The following is a 19483-nucleotide window of genomic DNA, read 5'->3' as shown; positions in this document are numbered from 1 at the left end:
GGAGTTTGGTTGGCCTCTGAATTACCAGATGTCTGCTCTGATTCCATCCAGAAAATTGGATTATCTTGGTCTGTGTCTGGATTCAGCTCTAGCCAGAGTGTTCCTTCTTCTGGACAAACTCCAGAAGTTGCATGCTGCAATTCATCTCCTGCTGTCCAGCAGATGGTCATCCTTCCAGACCTGCGTGCGGGTGCTGGGCCTGATGGTATCTACCTTTGAGGCAGTTCCATTTACACATTTCCATACGAGGTCCCTGAAACGGTAGATCTTGGTTAAATGGGACAAGTGGATGAAGTCTGTGGACAATCAGATTCGACTGAGCCGGGAAACCAAGCGGTCTCTAGTCTGGTTGCTTCGCTGTCCGACTCGACGACAGGGCAAATCTTTTCTCCCCTTGTATTGGATCGTGGTCACCATGGATGCCAGTATGTCCAGGTGGGGAGGTGTCCTGGGACTGAGCTCCGCTTAGGGTTGTTGGACACTGGAAGAGTCCAGACTGCCGACCAATGTCTTGGAAATCCGGGCGATCAGGCTGTGCCTGTATCACTGGATGGATAGACTCTTAAGGGTTCCGATGGGGATTCAGTCAAATAATGCCACAGCGGTGGCTTATGTCAATCACCAGGGTGGAATAAAGAGTGTATTGGCAGCCCTGGAAGTAGTCGGCGTTCTCTGGTGGGCATAACGCTTCGTTCCAGCCCTCTCTGCCTTACATATTCCAGGAGTGGAAAACTGGCAGGTGAACTATCTCAGTCAGCAGGCGTTGGACCAAGGGGAGTGGTCCCTTTATCTGGACATGTTTCATCAACCCCCGAGGTGGATCTGTTGGCGTCCCGGACTCAACAGAAAAGTACAGAGGTTTGTGGCAAGGTCTCGGGATCCTCTGGTGGACGCCACACACTCTCTGGTGGCCCAGTGGGGCCAGTTTTGTCTGATCTATGCTTTCCCTCCTCTCAAGCTGTCAGGGTGCCAGAAAACCAGACCACACGGGAATGCAGGTAAAATAAAGCAGTTTTTTTGGAGCAAACAACAATAAACACACAGCAAGAGTGAGGAAGTGGGAGCAGGAACAAGCTGGGGTCAAGTCCAGAAGCAGGTAGTCATCCAAGCTGGGGTCGAGTCCAGAAGCAGGTCGTCTGCCGTTGCAGGGTCGTCTGCCGATGCCAGGTCGAGAGCCAGGAGAGTCGTCAGCCAAGCCACGTCATACACCGAGGAACATGGAGAACAGAAGCCTGATAGCAGAGATGCACCTTGGAGCACAAACACAAGGGCAAGGACTGCTACCCATCAGGTGATAGATATAGTCAGGTGTGCAGCATCATCACTGTGCGACGCCCATGCAGCAGGCAAGTGATGATGCAACCAGAGTCTATAAGAGGCAGCAGTCTGCACATGTCCAAGATGGCTGCCAAAAGGAGGGCAAGGTAAGACCTCAACAAAAGCTTTTGCCGCTATTGCGCAGAATCTAGGCAGAGAGAATTCTGGTCTTTCTAGTGGCCCGGACTGGCCTCGCTGGTGTTGCTGGTCGCTGACTTACCTTGGAGACTGCCTCTCAGGGAGAATCTCTTATCCCAAGGGCCAATGTTCCATCCTGCTTTAGAGTCGCTGGCTTTGATGGTCTGGCTGTTGAAAGCCAGGTGCAGAAGAATAGAGGTTTGCCTAGGTCTGTGATTCGGACACTGCTGAAGGCTAGGAAGTCTACCTCTAGGAAGATCTACCATTGTACGTGGAAAGCATACATTTTGTGTTGTGAGTCGATTGGTGTTAACCCTCGTTCTTTTTCTGTGGCTCAGATTTTGACCTTCCTTCAATGAGCAGAAATTGGCCTTGAGTACCATCAAGGGCCAGGTGTCGGCCTTGGCAGTCTTCTTTCAGCGACCCCTGGCCACACACTCCCTGAAGCGTACCTTTATTTAAGGGGTTCGACATCTGACTCCATCTACTGCCCTGGGATCTGAACTTAGTGCTTTCAATTCTCCAGAAGCCTCCCTTTGAAAATATTTGGGATATTCCCCTGCTTACGCTGTCCCAGAAGGTGGCTTTTTTGGTGGCTCTCACCTCTGATTGTCAGAACTGGCGGTGTTATCTTGTCGTACCCCTTACTTGGTGGTCCACAAGGTGGTTCTTTGCCCATGTCTGTCGTTCCTTCCTAATGTAGTCTCTGATTTCCTTTAGAATGAGGACATTGTGTTGCCTTCCCTGTGTCCCAGGCCCAAACATCCTAAGGAATTTGCGTTGCATGCCCTGTATGTGGTTCGGGCGATTTAAGTGTATCTGGCAGCTATGGAGTCTTTTTGGAGGCCAGACTCACTGTTTTGTGATCACTGATGGGCCAAGGAAAGGGCTGTCTGCTTCTTCTGCGACCATTTCCAGATGGATCAGACAGACCCAGGCCTATTCGATCAGGGCTCAGGTTCCTCTTTTCCCTGTTACGGTGCACTCTACTCAGGCGCTTAGTGCTTCTTGGGCTTTCCATCATCAGGCAGGTTTGCAAGACGGCCACTTGATTTTCAGTGCACACTTTCACTACATTCTTCTATAAAGTGGATGTGTTGGCATCTGCGGATGCTTCCTTTGGCTGCTAAGTTTTGCAGACTGCAGTTTAGAGGCTCTGTTCCCTCTTTGGGGGTGTATTGTTCAGGCTGGGCTCCAGTTGTTTTTTGTTGAGGTCCTGTTTACCTGATTGGCTATTGTGGACACAACACCCACCCCTCTATGGAGTTGTTATACTTCTGACACAGCTTGTTACAAAACTGAAGACCTATAGCAGAGAGGGGGAGTATTCCTCCAAGGACTTCCCATAGGTGTAGCCAAGTTCTTTTTTCTGCCTAGTGTCCTACTCCTGTAGGGGGTAATATAACCCAATAGTTCAGAACCCTGGAGAGCTGTGTTGGTCAATGAACTCAGAGAAATGGATTTTACGATAAGTCAAAAATCCAATTTTTTTAACTGCAATTTATGCAGTGCAGGAACTAAGTATCCTGAGACTTCTTAGTAATTTGAAATCTGGACGGCACAGATTGTAGAACCTGTAGTTATATACAGTTATCCCTCCATATTCTAACTAGCTACAAGTTTCTGACTTTTTAACAGGGGCCCACCATCTGGACAAATGGTTAAGGGGACAAGAAAGGGCAAGAAATGATACTGTCATGGTCAGGTGTCACCAAGTATTATATGCAGAGATGTAGCAAAGTTAGAATTGTTCATTGGGTATTGTCATATTTAAAAAAAAAAAATAGGAGGTAGAGATGTTTGAGCTTTCATATACTCTCTTCCCAGAGGGTGGGAAATAAGTGGTTAAGCCAAGCAATGCAACTTGGTGGTGGTAAAACCCGGTGGATTGAATGTACCTACTAATTAGTTCACTATAAAGGTCGGACTAAATATCTCAATAGGAACTATTTTGATGTATATAAATGCATTAACTTTTTTTGTCTTTCTAGTGACACTTCTGGTGAGACTGAACTGCATATAGAGGTCCCTGACTCTATAACTACATGGGTAACAGAGGCCATTGCTATGTCTGAAGAAACAGGACTTGGAGTTGCAAGATCAGTATATCTGAAAACATTCAAATCATTCTTCATTGATTTTACACTGCCATACCATGTGATACGAGGGGAGCAAGTCAAAATACCGCTCACAGTTTACAATTACCTTCCCATCACTGTTGAGGTAAGAAGTTATTATGTCCCTGTGACTTTGTAACTGACTTAGCCATAATCTGACCATATTTCTGTGCTTTAGATACCACTTTGTGCCTATGAAAAGTGATTTTTATTTTATTTTTCATTAGGGGACATAGGTATTTAGAAACTGTACCTACAGGTGAAAAATTGGAAGTCAGTAACCAGGGCTGGATCTAGACCAGCACTTGTAATCTGAAAACTAAGACCCATAATGTTATTGGGTTGTCACCATCAGAGTCTTCTTCAGATCCTATGAGTGAAGACGAGCCCTTCCTCATGTCCACAGGAACCTCTGTGTCCACTCTGGGCTTTTTAGCTGTTTGCTCTTTGCTATTGGGGCATTCTGCCTGTAACAGAGCTCTAAGCAAAATCTGGCACCATCCCCTGCAGAGTCTGTCTTTGATCCTCTTGAGTCCCAAAATCAAGGACCCTCTTGAGTCCTAAAATTAAGGACCATCTTGAGTCTTAAAATCAAGCTAGGCCCTGTCACTATCTGACTCATGAGTACCAACAGTCTATCTATAAATGGAATGTTTTTGAGGCACCATAGCCTCCTGCAATTGATTCGCATTTACAAACCTTATTGATGCAGTGCAAAAAATTCTGCACATGGAGGATCAGCCTGCTGTTTCAGGCCTTGAGTCATACTGTAGTTACATAGTTACATAGTAGTTGAGGTTGAATAAAGACAATCATCCATCCGGTTAAACCTGTATCGGTGTGAATAATTTCCCATACCCCTGAATGTTAATATCCATGAGATGTATGTCCAAGAGTATTTTAAAAGTAGCCATACTCCCCGCAGTTACTACCATTTGTGGCAGAGAATTCCACAGTCTTGTAGCCCTTACTGTAAAGACCCCCCTACGTAGCCTGAGGTTAAAACGCTTCTCCTCTAATCGCATTGTATGGCCTCGTGTCCTCATGCATTCCTTGCGAATGAATCATTTTTTTTCTATGCTCTGATCACCGTTGAGGTATTTGTAAATTGCTATCCTGTCCCCTCTCAGGCGTCTCTTCTCCAGGGAGAATAAATCAAGCACCTCCAAACTCTCTTCGTAATTAAGGTCCTCTATTCCCCTGATTTTGTTGCCCTTCTCTGTACTCTCTCCAGCTCCAACACATCCCTTCTGAGGACTGTTGACCAGAACTGGACAGAATACTCCAGATGTGGTCGGACCAGTGATTTATAAAGTGGAAGGATTATAGTTTTGTCTCTGGAATACATCCCCTTCCTTATGCATGCTAATATTCTGCCGGCTTTGGCAGCCGCAGCTTGACATTGCATACTATTGCTAAGTCTATCTTCTACTAAGACTCCCAGATCTTTCTCCATTTTTGATACCTCCAGAGGTTCCCCCCCTAACGTGTATTTTGCTTTTACGTTATTAGTCCCTAAGGGCAATACCTTGCACTTATCCACATTAAACCTCATTTGCCATGTAGTTGCCCACTCTGTTATTTTGTTCAGGTCATTCTCCAAGATTTCTGCCTCCTGATGTGAAGTTATTGCTCTGCTCAATTTTGTGTCATCTGCAAAAACTGAGATCGAATTACTGACCCCGTCCTCAATGCTATTTATGAATAAATTGAACAAAATTGGACCCAGAACTGAGCCTTGGGGGACCCCACTTACCACCTCAGACCAGTCCGAGTATGCATTATTTACTACCACCCTTGGACACGCCCCTTTAACCAGTTCCATATCCAAGAGCAAACCTTGTGGTCAATGCCTGTGGACCTTAATTTATAAATCAACCGTTTGTGGGCAATTGTATCAAACGCCTTAGCAAAATCCAGGTACACCACATCCACAGGTCTCCCACTGTCTAGCTCACAGCTAACCTCCTCGTAGAATGTTAACAGATTGGTTTGACAGGAACGCCCCTTTCAAAACCTGTGCTGATTACTGCTGATGATATTGATTTTAGCAAACTCTTGGATATAGTCCCTTATCATCCCCTCCAGAAGTTTACATAATATTGATGTCAGGCCTATAATTACCCGGGATATGCCTCTGCCCTTTTTTGAATATTGGTATCAAGTTAGCTTTTCTCCAGTCACCTGGTACAGTTCCTGTCATAATACTGTCAGCAAAGATCAGGAACAGTGGTCTAGATATAACCTTACTGAGTACTCTCGGATGTACACCATCCGGGTCTGGTGATTTACTTGTGTGAATTTTATATAGCCTTTCCCTGATTTCACCCTCTGTTAGCCATAGCGGATAGTCCTGTGAAATACTGCTAACCATACAGTCTTGGTCAGTATACCCCTCCTTTTCCTGTGTAAAGACTGAGAAAGCATTATCACAGTTGCCTTTTCCACATCCTCTGTAACCATCCTCCCATCATCGTTAATTATTTGCGCAACATGCTCTGACCTCGTTTTTTGCTGTTGATATATTTAAAGAATTTCTTAGGGTTCTTTTTACTAGCCTCCGCTATTTGTCTCTCGTTGTTGATTTTAGCCATTTTGATTTTGTATTTACATTTATTATTTAATTCCTTGTATTGTTTGAAAGCCAATAACGTCCCCTCCGATTTATATTTCTTGAAGGCCATTATTTTTTCTCTAATAAGGTTCTCTACATTACGGCTAAGCCAGCCAGGTTTGGCTTTGGCTCTTTTAAATGTATTTCCCATAGGAATGCATTGCTAGATGCATTTGTTTAATATATTCCTAAAGCAATCCCATTTTTCCTCCATGGTCAGTGATCCTAGGGTTTTGTCCCAGTTTATTTCCTCTATCATTGAGCACAGTTTGGGAAAGTTTGCCCTTCTGAAGTTTAGGGTTCTTATGTTGCCCTCATGCCTTTCTATTTTGTGATTTACGCTGAATGTGATCGACCTGTGATCGCTAGAACCCAAGTTGTCGAGGACTCCTACATCTGAGATTAGGCCTGGGTCATTCGTAATTAATAGATCCAACACTGCATTCATTCTAGTAGGAGAATCCACCATCTGAGACAAGTAGTTGTCCTGTAAGGTTTCCATGAAGAGGCGGGCCTTTAGTGAGTGTGCAATCCCCTCTTCCCAGTTAATGTCAGGATAGTTGAAGTCCCCTAATATGATGACTTGTCCCAGCTTTGCCACTTTACCCAACAGTGCCATAATTTGGGTGGCCTATTGCAAACCCCCACAATTACTTTCCCCTTATCACCTTCCCTATGGAGTTCTACCCACACGGATTCTAACTCCATACTCATCCCTTCCATAATATCACTCCTCTCCACAACCCTAACATTATTCTTGACATAGAGACATACCCCCTCCCCCCTTTCCTTCCCTGTTCTTCCGATACACAGAATACGCTTGGATATTGGCCAACCAGTTGTGTGAGGAGTCAAGCCAAGTTTCTGTCATTCCCACAAGGTCTATGTCCTCCTCATGTACTAACATTTCCAGATCTTCCATTTTATTAGCCAGGCTCCTGGTATTTGCATATATCCCTATTGGTTTAGTTGAAGTCGATATTGCATAGTGCTTAATTTTATTTCTATATGGTCTATGGTTTGTCCGAACAGCCCCCCTAATTTTAGACGCTACGGACCTGCTGTCGCTACCACCCCCAATAATACTCTCTGTTCTTAGTTCCCTCCTGACTGACTCTACCACTGGGCCCTGCCCCCCTTCTCCTAGTTTAACCTCCCTGGCGGTATGATTCTTTCTTTGCTGAAAGTGGTACCATTATTTTGCATGTAATTCTTAAGAATGAGCAGCCCAAACCAACTATTTACATATGATTTTTTTTACTGTGCGTTCTTCTTTATAACATCTCAGGTATGATAAAGTTTGAAACACAAAATCATAAATTATAATATAATAAAAACTATAAAAAAGTTAAAGTATGTATGTATGTATGTATACATATATATATATATATATATACATATACGTGTATGTATGTATGTATATATATATATCTATATATATATAGATATATATATATATATATATATATACGTATGTATATATATATATATAGATAGATACGTATATATATAGATAGATAGATAGATAGATAGATAGATAGATAGATAGATAGATACGTATATATATATATATATATATATATATATATATATATACATAAAAAGTACAGTAAAACTGCAGGAAAGGGCACTGGGGGGCAAACTAATGTGATTTTTTTTTATTTTGCATTGCATCAGTGTGTTTTACATTTGAATTTGCCGCCGGTTCCACCCCCCTGCGAACGTCACCTCGCAGGAGACGAAAGCCGGGGCACGGAGAGGATCGGGACGAAGCTCCGCCGCTAGACACCGCCGGGATACATCGCTGGATCCCGGTGACAAGGTAAGTAACCCCGCTTTCAGGATCCAGCGATGCTTCTGGCGGTACCCCGAGTGTGGCTCGGGGTTACCGTTTTTGGCTCTGAAATTTAACCCCGAGCCATGCTCGGGAATACCGCTAAGAAGGTTAAAAGCCCCTCCAACTTTGTGGCCATCTTCCTCCCCAAAATAGTCTATCAGATCCCCTACAGTTCAGTGATGTGCTGTTTGTATATCCTGGTGGTTTCTTGGGTATCTTGCCTCCCCAGCATTTTTGTGCTCAAGACACCCCTTTTAGTCCACAAACTAACTTCTTGTTAGTGTCTGGCAGCTCCTGCAGAACCCCCTCACCATCTTTATGTTTGCTACTGCACAAGCAATGTAACTTCTTAGGTCTTCCTGGGTTTCCTGCACTGTGGGACCCCTTGTCCCTCTTGGGACAAGGGGTCCCACAGTGGGGACTAGGATTCTGGAGTTGCACCCACTATGGGCTCCCACTTCCTCCTATATCCTTGGTTAATGTTGAAACTTTTGTGGTCCTACATTGTTGCCCCTAACAAGGACCTGGTCCCTCAATGTCCTTTGGATGCACCTGCTACTATTTTTCAAGCATTGGATTTTATGTCTACCCTAGTGTCTTTTCCAGGCATTCCCATTATGGAATACTCAGATGAACTTTCCTATGGATGGTCAGCTTTTTTCAGGACCCTTCAAAGAGCCTAACACCTGCAAGATTTGATTTGGAGGTGTCTATTGTTCATAACAATAAGTCATTAGTGGGCAAGGCTGTTCAGCTAAAACCCTTGTTAAAAAAAGTGTACACCCTGTGCATCTTTAGACTGTAAGGGAACTTTTTCCTTCTGGGGGTCTGTAGGGTTTAGAGGGAACACACTCTTAACATTGTTTCCTGTTTTCTTGCTGGCTCTCAGTCCTTTTCAGCGTCCACCCCTGTTGTTGAGTGCCTGGGTTCAAAGAGAGGCTTTTATGGACCTGGAAGCCCCTGGAAGCTTGGTACATTGATTGGTCTTTCCCCTATCCTCCCTGGAGGGACTCCATATGCTGGAGTGCTCCCATACCTGGGACCCCAGTCTTTTCATTGGAGAATCCCCCTGTGAGTCAACTTCCTGAGTTGGACTGTAGGACATCACCTAGGTTTTGCATGGTTTACATCTCCATGAAGGTTTGGGCGCCCTTTCAGAGTCAGGGCAACTGTCCTGGTCCCAGCATTAGATGACGCTAAAAGTACTGCTCTCAATCACACTCACTTCCCTTTAGACAATACACTGGCATCTGAATCTCTTCAATCAGTGATCTCTACACTGAAGGGAGAGCTTTGTGCACCTGGATGGTCCTCTTCTCATGCATGGCAGGCAGAAATCATGGCTGGGGGGGTTCTACGTACCCATGGATTGTAAGCCAAAAGCAGACCCTGGGTTCCTGGGTATAGAGTATGTACAGAGGCTGTTATTGGAATTGATCATCTGGAGATGGGTCCTTCTGCTGTGGTTGATCTGCAGCCCCTTGAGGAAGTTTCTGTAGATCCCTTCATTGGTTCTGCCTTTAAACCTTTCGCTGCCAGACCCTGTGCTCCACTTTTAAACTTACCTGGCCAGGCCATTTTAGCAATTCTTTCCATTGCTTTTTAATTTTTCCCTTACAGCTTTGTGCTGTAATATTCTGATATTTGATATTGTGATATTTGTGCAAATGTTTATCAAACAATATTTTCGCTAAAAATACACTAAATCATTGATAGCAGATAAAAACACAGCACATTTTATTATTATACAGGATTTATATAGAGCCAACAGTTTGCGCAGCGCTTTACAATGTGAGGGAAGACAATACAGTTAAAATACAATTCAAAACAGGAGGAACTAGAGGGCCCTGCTTGTTAGAGCTTACAATCTAGAAGGGGGGTCACAAATATCCTACTAAATAAAAAAAGCCAACCTGTATTGAGTTAATAAATAACCACTATTTGTAAATTTTAGATTGCGCCTTTTTGCGAAATGGTGAAACTCGAACATGCGCAAAAATGGTAATATCCAAATTTCTCAAAAAATCTAGAGGTTTTCATTGTTCTCTTACAGTTTTCAGAGTTTAAAACCCCCCAAACCATATATTTTCTGAAAGCACATGACCTGTAGAATAAAAAGAAGGTGCTAATGATTTTAACACCCTGCGATATTTGCACACATTTCACACATTTCTACTAAAAATAAAAGCTTAACCTGTGTTGAGTTAATAAATAACAAATATTTGTAATTTTTAAATTACGCCTTTTTGCAAAATGGTGAAAATTGAATGTATGCTAAAATGTAAATAACCAAATTTCTCTAAAAATCTGAAGGTTTTCATTGTTCCCTTACAGCTTTCTGAGTTTGTTAAAGACCCCCCAAACCATATATTTTCTGAAAGCATAGAACCAGTAGAATAAAAGGAAGGTGCTACTGATTTTTAAGGCCCCACGATGTTTGTGCAAATGTTTACCAAATCAATATTTTCGCTAAAAATACACTAAAATCAGTATTAGCAGATAAAAACACAGCAAATTTTACAAAATTCCTGCTAAATTCCTACTAAAAATAAAAGTGTAACCTGTATAAATAATACTAAATAACAAATATTTGTAAATTTTAAATTGAAACTTTTTGCGAAATGGTGAAAACTGAACTTACACAAAACTATAAACAACCAAATTTCTTAAAAAATCTGAAGGTTTTCATTTTCCACTTTCAGCTTTCAGAGTTTTTAAAAAACAAAACAAACTATACATTTGCTGAAAGCAAAGGGCCAGTAGAATAAATGGAAGGCGCCACTGATTTTTAAGGCCCCATGATATTTGCGCAACTATTTGGCAAACAATATTTTCTCTAAAAATGCACTAAAATCATTATTAGCAGATACAAACACAGCACATTTTACAAAATCCCTGCTAAGTTCCTTCTGAATATAAAAGCTAAACCTGTATTGAGTTAATAAATAACAAATATTTGTACATTTTAAATTGTGTCTTTTTGAGAAATAGTGAAAATCGGACGTTCGCAAACATTTCTCTAAAAATCCGTAGGTTTTCCTTTTTCACTTACAGCTTTCAGAGTTTACAAAAGACCCCCAAACCATATATTTTCTGAAAGCACATGGCGAGTAGAAGAAAAAGAAGGTGCTACTGATTTTTCAGGCTCCGCAATATTTGCGGAAATGTTTATGAAACCAATATTTTCGCTAAAAATATACTAAAATCATTAATAGTGGATTCATACTTTGTAAAATGTACAAAATTCCTACTAAATATAGAAGGTAAAACTGTATTGAGTTAATAAATAACAAATATTTTAACAAATATGAGTACATTTTAATTGGCACCTTTTTGTGAAATGGTGAAAACTGAATGTACGCAAACTGTAAATAAAAACAATTTACTCTAAAAATCCAGAGGTTACCAATTTTCACTTACAGCTTTCAGAATTTGAAAAGTCCCCTCAGCCTTGGTTCACACTGGTGCGATAGGGGAAACCCGCATCGCACCTGAATTGCCAGCAGTTCACACTGCCCTCTGCCAACTGCTGCGGGTGTTAATACAAAGTTAATGAAACCCCCAGATCGGTATGAAGATCGCAGTGCGAACTGTGAATTTTGACAGTAATCAATTCGCTTGGGTGTTCACAAATTTCTGATTCTGGTGCGGACAAAAAAAAAAGGGTCCTGCACGAGTTTGGTCCGTTTCCGATGCAAATTCAGCCATACAGTTTGTATGGCTGAATTTGCAGCGCACAGACATCGCATGTGATCTGCACAGCAATGTGGTGCGAATCAAATGCGATGTCTGGCATCGCACCAGTGTGAACCGGCCCTCAAACCAGACATTTTCTGGTAGCACATGACCTGTAGACGAAAAATAGCGCTACTAATTTTTTGGGCCCGCAATAATTGTGCAAATGTTCATCATATCGCTAAATTCACTAAAAATACACTAAAATCGGTAATATTGCACATAAACACAACATAACTTGCAAAATTCCTGCTAAATTACTACCAAAGCATCGTTCACATATAGCATACTAAAGTGTACGCCCATGGAGGTCCATGTTTACCTGCATGGGGATGCACAGGTGTTCCAAGAATCCCTGTACAGGCAATCCCAGTTATGTCAATTGCAACGACCGCACAGACATAGCTGCTGTTCCCAATCTGACATTGGTGTGGGTGCATGACCCCAAATGCAGACAGTGTGATCTCAGGGACATGCACTCTCCTCTATGGAGCAGCGGATATTAGTGGACACTCGCTGCCATCTGATCCTGTCCTCCAAAAACAGATGGATGGTGGTCCTATTTTCCATTTGTCCAGTGGATCGAATCGGATGGCATCAGATAGAAATTGACAGGCGGCCTGTTTTCATCCAATTTCCCCATGGGGGAGAGCAGGACTGTGTCTGTGCTCACTCTGTTATCCACCTGCTCAGTGGGAATTAGCAGGGAAATTCCCGCTGAAAAACCGGATTCCGCTTAGCTGAGGTGGCCATGTGAAAGAGGCCTAAGGTGGCATGAGTTACTGGATCACTGGATCTCCTATCGCCCCCACCTACCTGCACTGTCCTACCCTAGTGAGCCACTGCCCATTATACCATCAAGCCAAGTACACACAGGACGAATACCAGGAAACTTCGGCCAGTTCAATAAAAACTAGCTGCCATTCAGCCCGTGTGTTTGGCAGCCGGTCTGACAGAAGTCGACCATTCGGCATGCTGGAAAAAAAACTGGCTCCTAACTTTTTAGCTGGCTCCTATATTCCAAGCAAATTTGTCAAGCCCTGTATTACATTAATATATTCTTACCTGTAATTATAAAAAAATAAAATAAAAATAAAATAAAAATAATTCGGGTCGCGTGATCTCCCCCCCAAGATGGCCGCGGGAGATCACGTGACCTGTGACCATCTTGGTACACCTAATGCCACAGCTGTACACCTTCAGTTCGTTATACGCTTGTTTGTGACTTCTACAATTGGATGAGTGGATATACTCTGGTGATCGGAAGTTTCCCTGATGATAAGAGCTTAAGGAAGAGGTCTAGCTGCACTTATTGTGTCTCTTGGCTAAAGATCTATGGTAATCATCATTGGGATCTCTCTGATACCTGTGTGCCCTGTTAGCCCATCTGGTAACACAGGGGCTATTTTTGAGGTGAGACGATAGTGTGGCTGGGTGTCGGACGCACCGAGTGGAGCACAGAATTTATCATTTATGTGCATGGTCACATCATCTTCACATTGGGACTCTTCTTTCTTGCTTCCATTTTTCATTAAGTGTATTGTTTTGGCAGAAATAATTGATAAAAAGTCTGTCAAATGGGGGAAATACTTTTAAACAGTGCTGCTGGCTGCCCTCTCACCAACAGATTGGTGTGGAGGATATAACTTAAATAAACTGAGCATAAAGAAAAATACCCTGGGATAGACCCCTAAGGGAAAAAGAGGTTGATCCTTCCCCACGTGGCTTGTACCGGCAGCAACCTTATTTTCCCTTAAGTCTAGTTCAAATTATCAGAAAATTAGTTGAAAAATACCACTTTTGAAGTGATTGTACGATAATCTGATCGATAGTACACAGTTTTACACAAGAACCAATAATGACCGATCACCCGAAATTATCCAATGTTACAAAGACAAACATTTTTCTTGTACAGTAACAGATCATATTATTTTCATTTAATACAGTACAAAAAACTGAGACTACGCATGCTCGGAAAAACGGTAGAAAACAGTACAATACAACACATTACATAACTTTGTATTCTGTCGTATGAGAATTTTCGTAACTTCAGTAACCTCTTCATTTTCGATATGAGACTAGCATGAAAAAAAAATAAAAAAACAGATGATCATTCACCTGATATTCTCATGGTATATACAAGACTTTAGGGATCTATCTTAGGGTATTTTTCTTTATGGTCAGTATATTGTTTTGGCCTTCGCATGCAGACCTGCTGGTGTTCACAAAGGAAACCTTGGACAAAGTAGTTTCCCAGAACATGTTCTCTTGGATGCTTGCCTTAAGTGTTTTTTTGCTTTTGACCACTTCACATTGCTGGTCTATTTCTTCCTTATCAGGTGGCTAGGTTGTTTAATCTGTTTTGCTGGGTTTTTGTTTTCACAGCCTCTAGCTGGTTCATGCTTAGTGTTCCTTCGGATGGATTCCCCTTTGGTGGTAATAAGTTCTGTCCTGGTCTTGAGAAACTATTTGATCCTCTGTGACATTCTTTTGGTTGTTGGCAGCTTACCCTGACTGGCAAGAGTTTCTGGTGCAGATCTGGACTTTGATAGTTCTGAGTTGCAGACAGTTTCCAGTCCCTTCTCATGGGCCTGTCAGTGGCTTTTGTCCACCCCTTAGTTATACTGCCTTTCTGTGGCCTTACAGTTTCTGAAATCCTGTGTCCCCCAATGAATGATAAAGAAAAAAAGATTTTTGTATTTATCGTAAAATGTATTTCTTGGAGTCCAGTGAGTCCCCTTACTTTGTTTTTTGATCTTGCTCTTGGTACTGCTTTTCCACAAAACTGAGGCATGCTGATTAAAAAAGGGTTGTATTGGCGCGGACTTGCAATTATTCTATTTTGCTGCGTCCAAACCACCTGTATACAGCAGTACAACCCCACTGTTTCTGAACAGAAATAGATTTTACAGTAAGTACAAGCTTGATGGAAGATACTGCATATAGCCGCATAAAGAAGCAGTTAACCAACCTGATCACAAAGGAAACACAGATCAACAGTGACATCTTCTTTCTCTCAAGATGCAAAAAGAGGAACCTCATACCTCAAGGTCTCCGGATTAAAAATCCTTGTGCAAATACACTGAACTCTCCCTATGCAGAAGGACTTTGCAGACGCACCAGCGAAAGATTAAGGAACAACCTCATTCACAAACTATACGGTAAAAGGGAAACCATCAGGCATCAAAAGCAGCCGGTGTTTGAAACCTTAACATCATTGGTCCCTACAAGCATCAACCAAATCAAGAATGAAATGGAAACCTTACAAAGACGACTTCAAAAACTTGCCATGGGCAGGAAGCAAAAAAACCTCCAAAAGCTACACCAAGAGCAGGCCTTATGGATACAACCCAAACAACATAAAACAAACACAACATCTATAACTCCTGCTATCATTGACTTGGAATCAGATTCAGAATCCCAAGGTATCATCTGTGTAAATGCTGACCTGACTGAAAATGCGGATATAACAGAGGAACTTGGAATCATTAATTTGTCAAATCATAAACTTTCTGAACCAGAAATAAAAAGTCCTCTCCAAAGGCCTCACGTTCTGCCCAACCACCAAATTGGATAATTTACAGGTATTGTCAGATATGGAGGAATTCTTCAGGAGACTAAGGCTCAAAGAATATTTTCACAGAAATGAAAGTTATCCTAGGACAACGGAAAGTGACAAAAAGAAAAAGAACAGCAACTTCACACCTCCACAAGGACGCAACCCCAAAATGGACACCTATATTGACAGCTTCAGACTGAGAGTTACATCCCTGATATCCACCCAGCAAAAGAAAACGTTATACAACCTTTCACCACTGGAGCGAAGAGCTATACACGATTTGCGCAATAATCAGGCCATCACCATCAAACCAGCAGATAAAGGCGGAGCAGTCGTTGTGATGGATACAAACAAATATATACAAGAAGGCCAGATGCAGCTGGCAAATACTACTTACTATAAAAAACTGGATTATGATCCAACCCAGGATTTTACTAAGCAATTAAAAGGTCTCATTAAAACTACACCAACCCACCTACATTCAGAACTTATCAATGCTATTCCGGATAATCCAGAAATTGGGGACTTCTACATGCTGCCCAAGATTCACAAGCCAGGAAATCCAGGCAGACCCATCAAAACAGGTATGAATACACTTACTGAACATATCTCAGGCCTTGTAGAAAATATTTTAAAACCATTAGTCATGAATACTGTGAGTTTCCTTCAAGACACTACTGACTTTCTTAACAAGCTTAACAATATACAACAATTACCACCAAATACACTTCTAGTCACTATGGATGTAGAATCGCTGTATAGTAACATCCCTCACAAGGATGGATTGGCTGCATGTCACAGATTCCTATCATCCTCACCAAACCACAAATACAGTGCTGAGGATGTTACACAGCTTATCGAATTCATTCTTACACACAACTACTTCACTTTCAATAACGACATCTATCTCCAGTGTATGGGTACTGCTATGGGAAGTAAAATTGCACCCCAGTATGCAAACTTATTTATGGCTGATCTGGAGGACAAATTCCTGAACAGCATACAACATAAGCCATACAGATATTATCGCTATATTGATGATATTTTCATCATATGGACAGAAGGTGAGGAAAATCTCAAACAATTTTTTTCATTGATCAATTCCTTTCACCCATCTATCAAACTTAAAATGGATTATTCTAGCAGGCATGCTAACTTCCTAGACACCACAGTATACATCAGAGATGACAAGCTTCATACTTCGATATACAGGAAACCGACTGACTGATGCAGCTATCTCCACAGTTCCAGTTTTCACCCCCAACACACTAAACGGGCCATCATACACAGCCAGGCCATCAGATACCACCGAATCTGTTCAGACCCAAAAGACAGAGATAAACATCTCAGAACACTAGCAAACTCCTTCCGTAAGAAAGGTTACAAAGACAAAACCATCAACACCGGCATAAACACAGCCTTGAAAACCCAAAGGGAAAATCTTCTCCAATACAAAGAGAAAAAAACAAATAACCGTGTGCCTCTAGTCACCACATACAATCCAATACTAGAAGGGATAAGAAAGATAATCAAAGATTTACAACCCATCATAGCAGAAGATGAAACTCTGAAAGGAATATTCCAACAACCTCCAATACTGGCTTTCAGACAACCACCCAACCTCAGACATAAACTAATCAGCAGAAAACTTCATTCTGATTATGAAGTCGCAAATAATGGGAGCAAACCCTGCCATAAAAAACGCTGCAAACTGTGCAACCAGATCAATCTGTCTAAAAGTGTCACACACACAAATGGGACCTTTAATATTATGGGATCATACAACTGCACCTCCAGTAATGTTGTGTACCTCATCCAATGCAAAAGATGTAGCAAAGGATCTTATGTAGGTGAAACAGGACAGAAGTTGCAAGTGAGGATGAATTTGCACAGACATACCATCAAGGAACATAAAGAAGATAGTTTCTGTACACCTGTGGGACATCATTTTTCACAACCGAACCACACTATAGAAGACCTCAATGTTTTAGTTCTTAAAGGGAATTTCAGAACCATGCAGGAAAGGAAAACTTTTGAACTAAGAATGATACTTCTTTTTGACACAAAAAATAACGACTTAAACTTAGATATGGGTTTCCTTTCTCATTATCCTACAGTTTTACGACCCCCTCCTTGACTATCCCCCCCCACCTTCCCCTGTCTTCAACTTTCCCTCTATCTTATCTCACTAATCATGCTAGTTTTATTACCATGCCAGTTAAACTTATGTTTGTTTGGTTTTTTTCCTTTTTTTTTTCCTTTGGCTCAGAGATTTTGTGTTTCTTTACCATGCTGCTAACATTTTGTGGATCAGTACTGCTTGGATCTTGATGAAGGGGACATACCCCGAAAGCTTGTCCTGAAAAATTGTATGTTAGTACAAATAAAAAAAGTATCACGGACAGTACTCAATTGTCTCTGACAGTAAGTACAAAAAACTGATTTTTTTTACTTACCATAAAATTCTTTCTTGGAGTTCATTAAGGCCCATTTCACACTTGTGCGACTTTTCCTGCGACTTAAAAGTAGTTTCCGCACTACTTTGGTCCAAAGGCCTCAAGATTACACAGGCATTGCTTCAAGTTGTATCGAAGTTGTAGCAAAGTCTCATCAAAATCACGTGACTTTTAGGTCGCACAAGTGTGAAAGGGGCCTTAGGGACACAAGATCAGAAAGAATTCTGAGACGACAGGATTTTACTGCTACCTTTAGGAGAATAATACACTGGCAAAGTTAAAGCTGTTGATCAGCCAGTATAACCTCTCCCACTCCCATCATGCTTCAGTTTAATGCAAAAGCAGTAGTAGGAGTAATCATAAGACAGAAGGAACTAAGAAAAAGGATTTTATTTAGTTGGGGGTTTGGTGGTGGGCAACACAGCAAACAAGCGCTTACAAACCCACTAACAGAATAAACTGGGAGATGGCTTTGACTCAGATTGTTACCTGGAGGACTCTGAACCCAAAACTGGTATCAGATGAGGCCTGAATATCCACCTGGTAATATAGGAACAGAAGTCTTGGTGGCAACCTTGCAAATCTAGGAAACAAATATCTGATGCTGAAAAGCCAAAGAGGCATTTACCAACCTAGTGGGGTGCACCTTGATAGGAAAAGGTGGAACCTTGTTCTTAAGCCTATAGGCTTGGATGATGAGTTACTGAAGCCATCTGTAAATTGTAGAGCAAGAGGCAGGCAGTCTTTTACTATGATGATAAGAGAGTCTTTCAGTTTAAAAAAAAAATTATAGCTGAGAGATAGACTCACACAGCTTGTACCACATCCAAACAATGGAGAAAAATCTCCTTGGGATGACCTGGAGCAGGAAAGAGAGATGAAAGTTTAATATCCTCGTTAAGGTGAAAGGAACAAAAACACCTTAAGAAGAAAAGTGGCCCTAGGCTTCAAGACAACATGATCTCTATGGGAGACAAAAAAAGGAGGCCCACCAACTCAGAAACTCTCCTCACAGAGGTCATGGCATTAAGGAAGGCAACCTTATAGGTAAGCAGTAATGGAGTAAAATCCTTGATGGATTTTGATGAGCCAACAAAACCAGGTTGAGATTTCAGAGTCACCGTTATACCAACAGGTGGAAATCTGTGGGCTACACTCTGTACAGTGGTCTTTACCAAAGAATTAAAGGGAAGCCACCTTGGAAAGAGAACCAATAGAACTGAGATGAGGTCGTTGATAGTACTCAAGGATAGAGGTTGATCCAGAAAGAACTGCAGAAAGGTCAGAATGTGTCCCTCACAAAATTTCCTCTAATGAAATTTCCTTACCTCACACAAGCAAAGTACGCTTTTCAGGTGCAGTGGTAGACCTTGCGAGAGGTGGATTTCCTAGCTTTGAGGAAAATAGGAGTAACAGAATTAGCTAGGCACATATCCTTCAGGACCTGGGCTTGAACATCAATGGCATCTGCTGTGAGCCTGATGAGTTCTGAGTACAATATCTGCCTGTGCCACTTCAGTGCAATGAGTATCACCCGAATAACCTCCTACTCGATTTTGCAAAGCAGGTAAGGAACAAGCTTCAGTGAAGGAAAAGCATAGATCAAGCTTAACTGATCCTACATAGTCACCATGGTATCCACTGCAATGGTTAGAAGATCATTGGACCTGGAGACAAACTTGCTTAGTTTGTTGTTGAATCTGGAGGACA

General features: G+C 41.8%; 1 protein-coding gene across 2 annotated transcripts in view; it reads left to right on the top strand.

Annotated features, from left to right (window-relative positions):
* Positions 1-19483, top strand: part of CPAMD8 (C3 and PZP like alpha-2-macroglobulin domain containing 8) — a 472168-nt gene that overhangs the window by 154843 nt on the left and 297842 nt on the right. For both annotated transcript variants that reach the window (XM_082260961.1, XM_082260960.1), the window contains one exon: positions 3447-3678. In XM_082260961.1, the coding sequence (XP_082117087.1) occupies positions 3447-3678 (232 nt within the window). The remainder of the gene's footprint in view (positions 1-3446; positions 3679-19483) is intronic.

This window comes from Pelophylax lessonae (assembly GCF_965119305.1).
Source record: "Pelophylax lessonae genome assembly, chromosome: 1".
Taxonomy (NCBI): Eukaryota; Metazoa; Chordata; class Amphibia; order Anura; family Ranidae; genus Pelophylax; species Pelophylax lessonae.
This window is presented reverse-complemented; position numbering and strand designations above follow the sequence as displayed.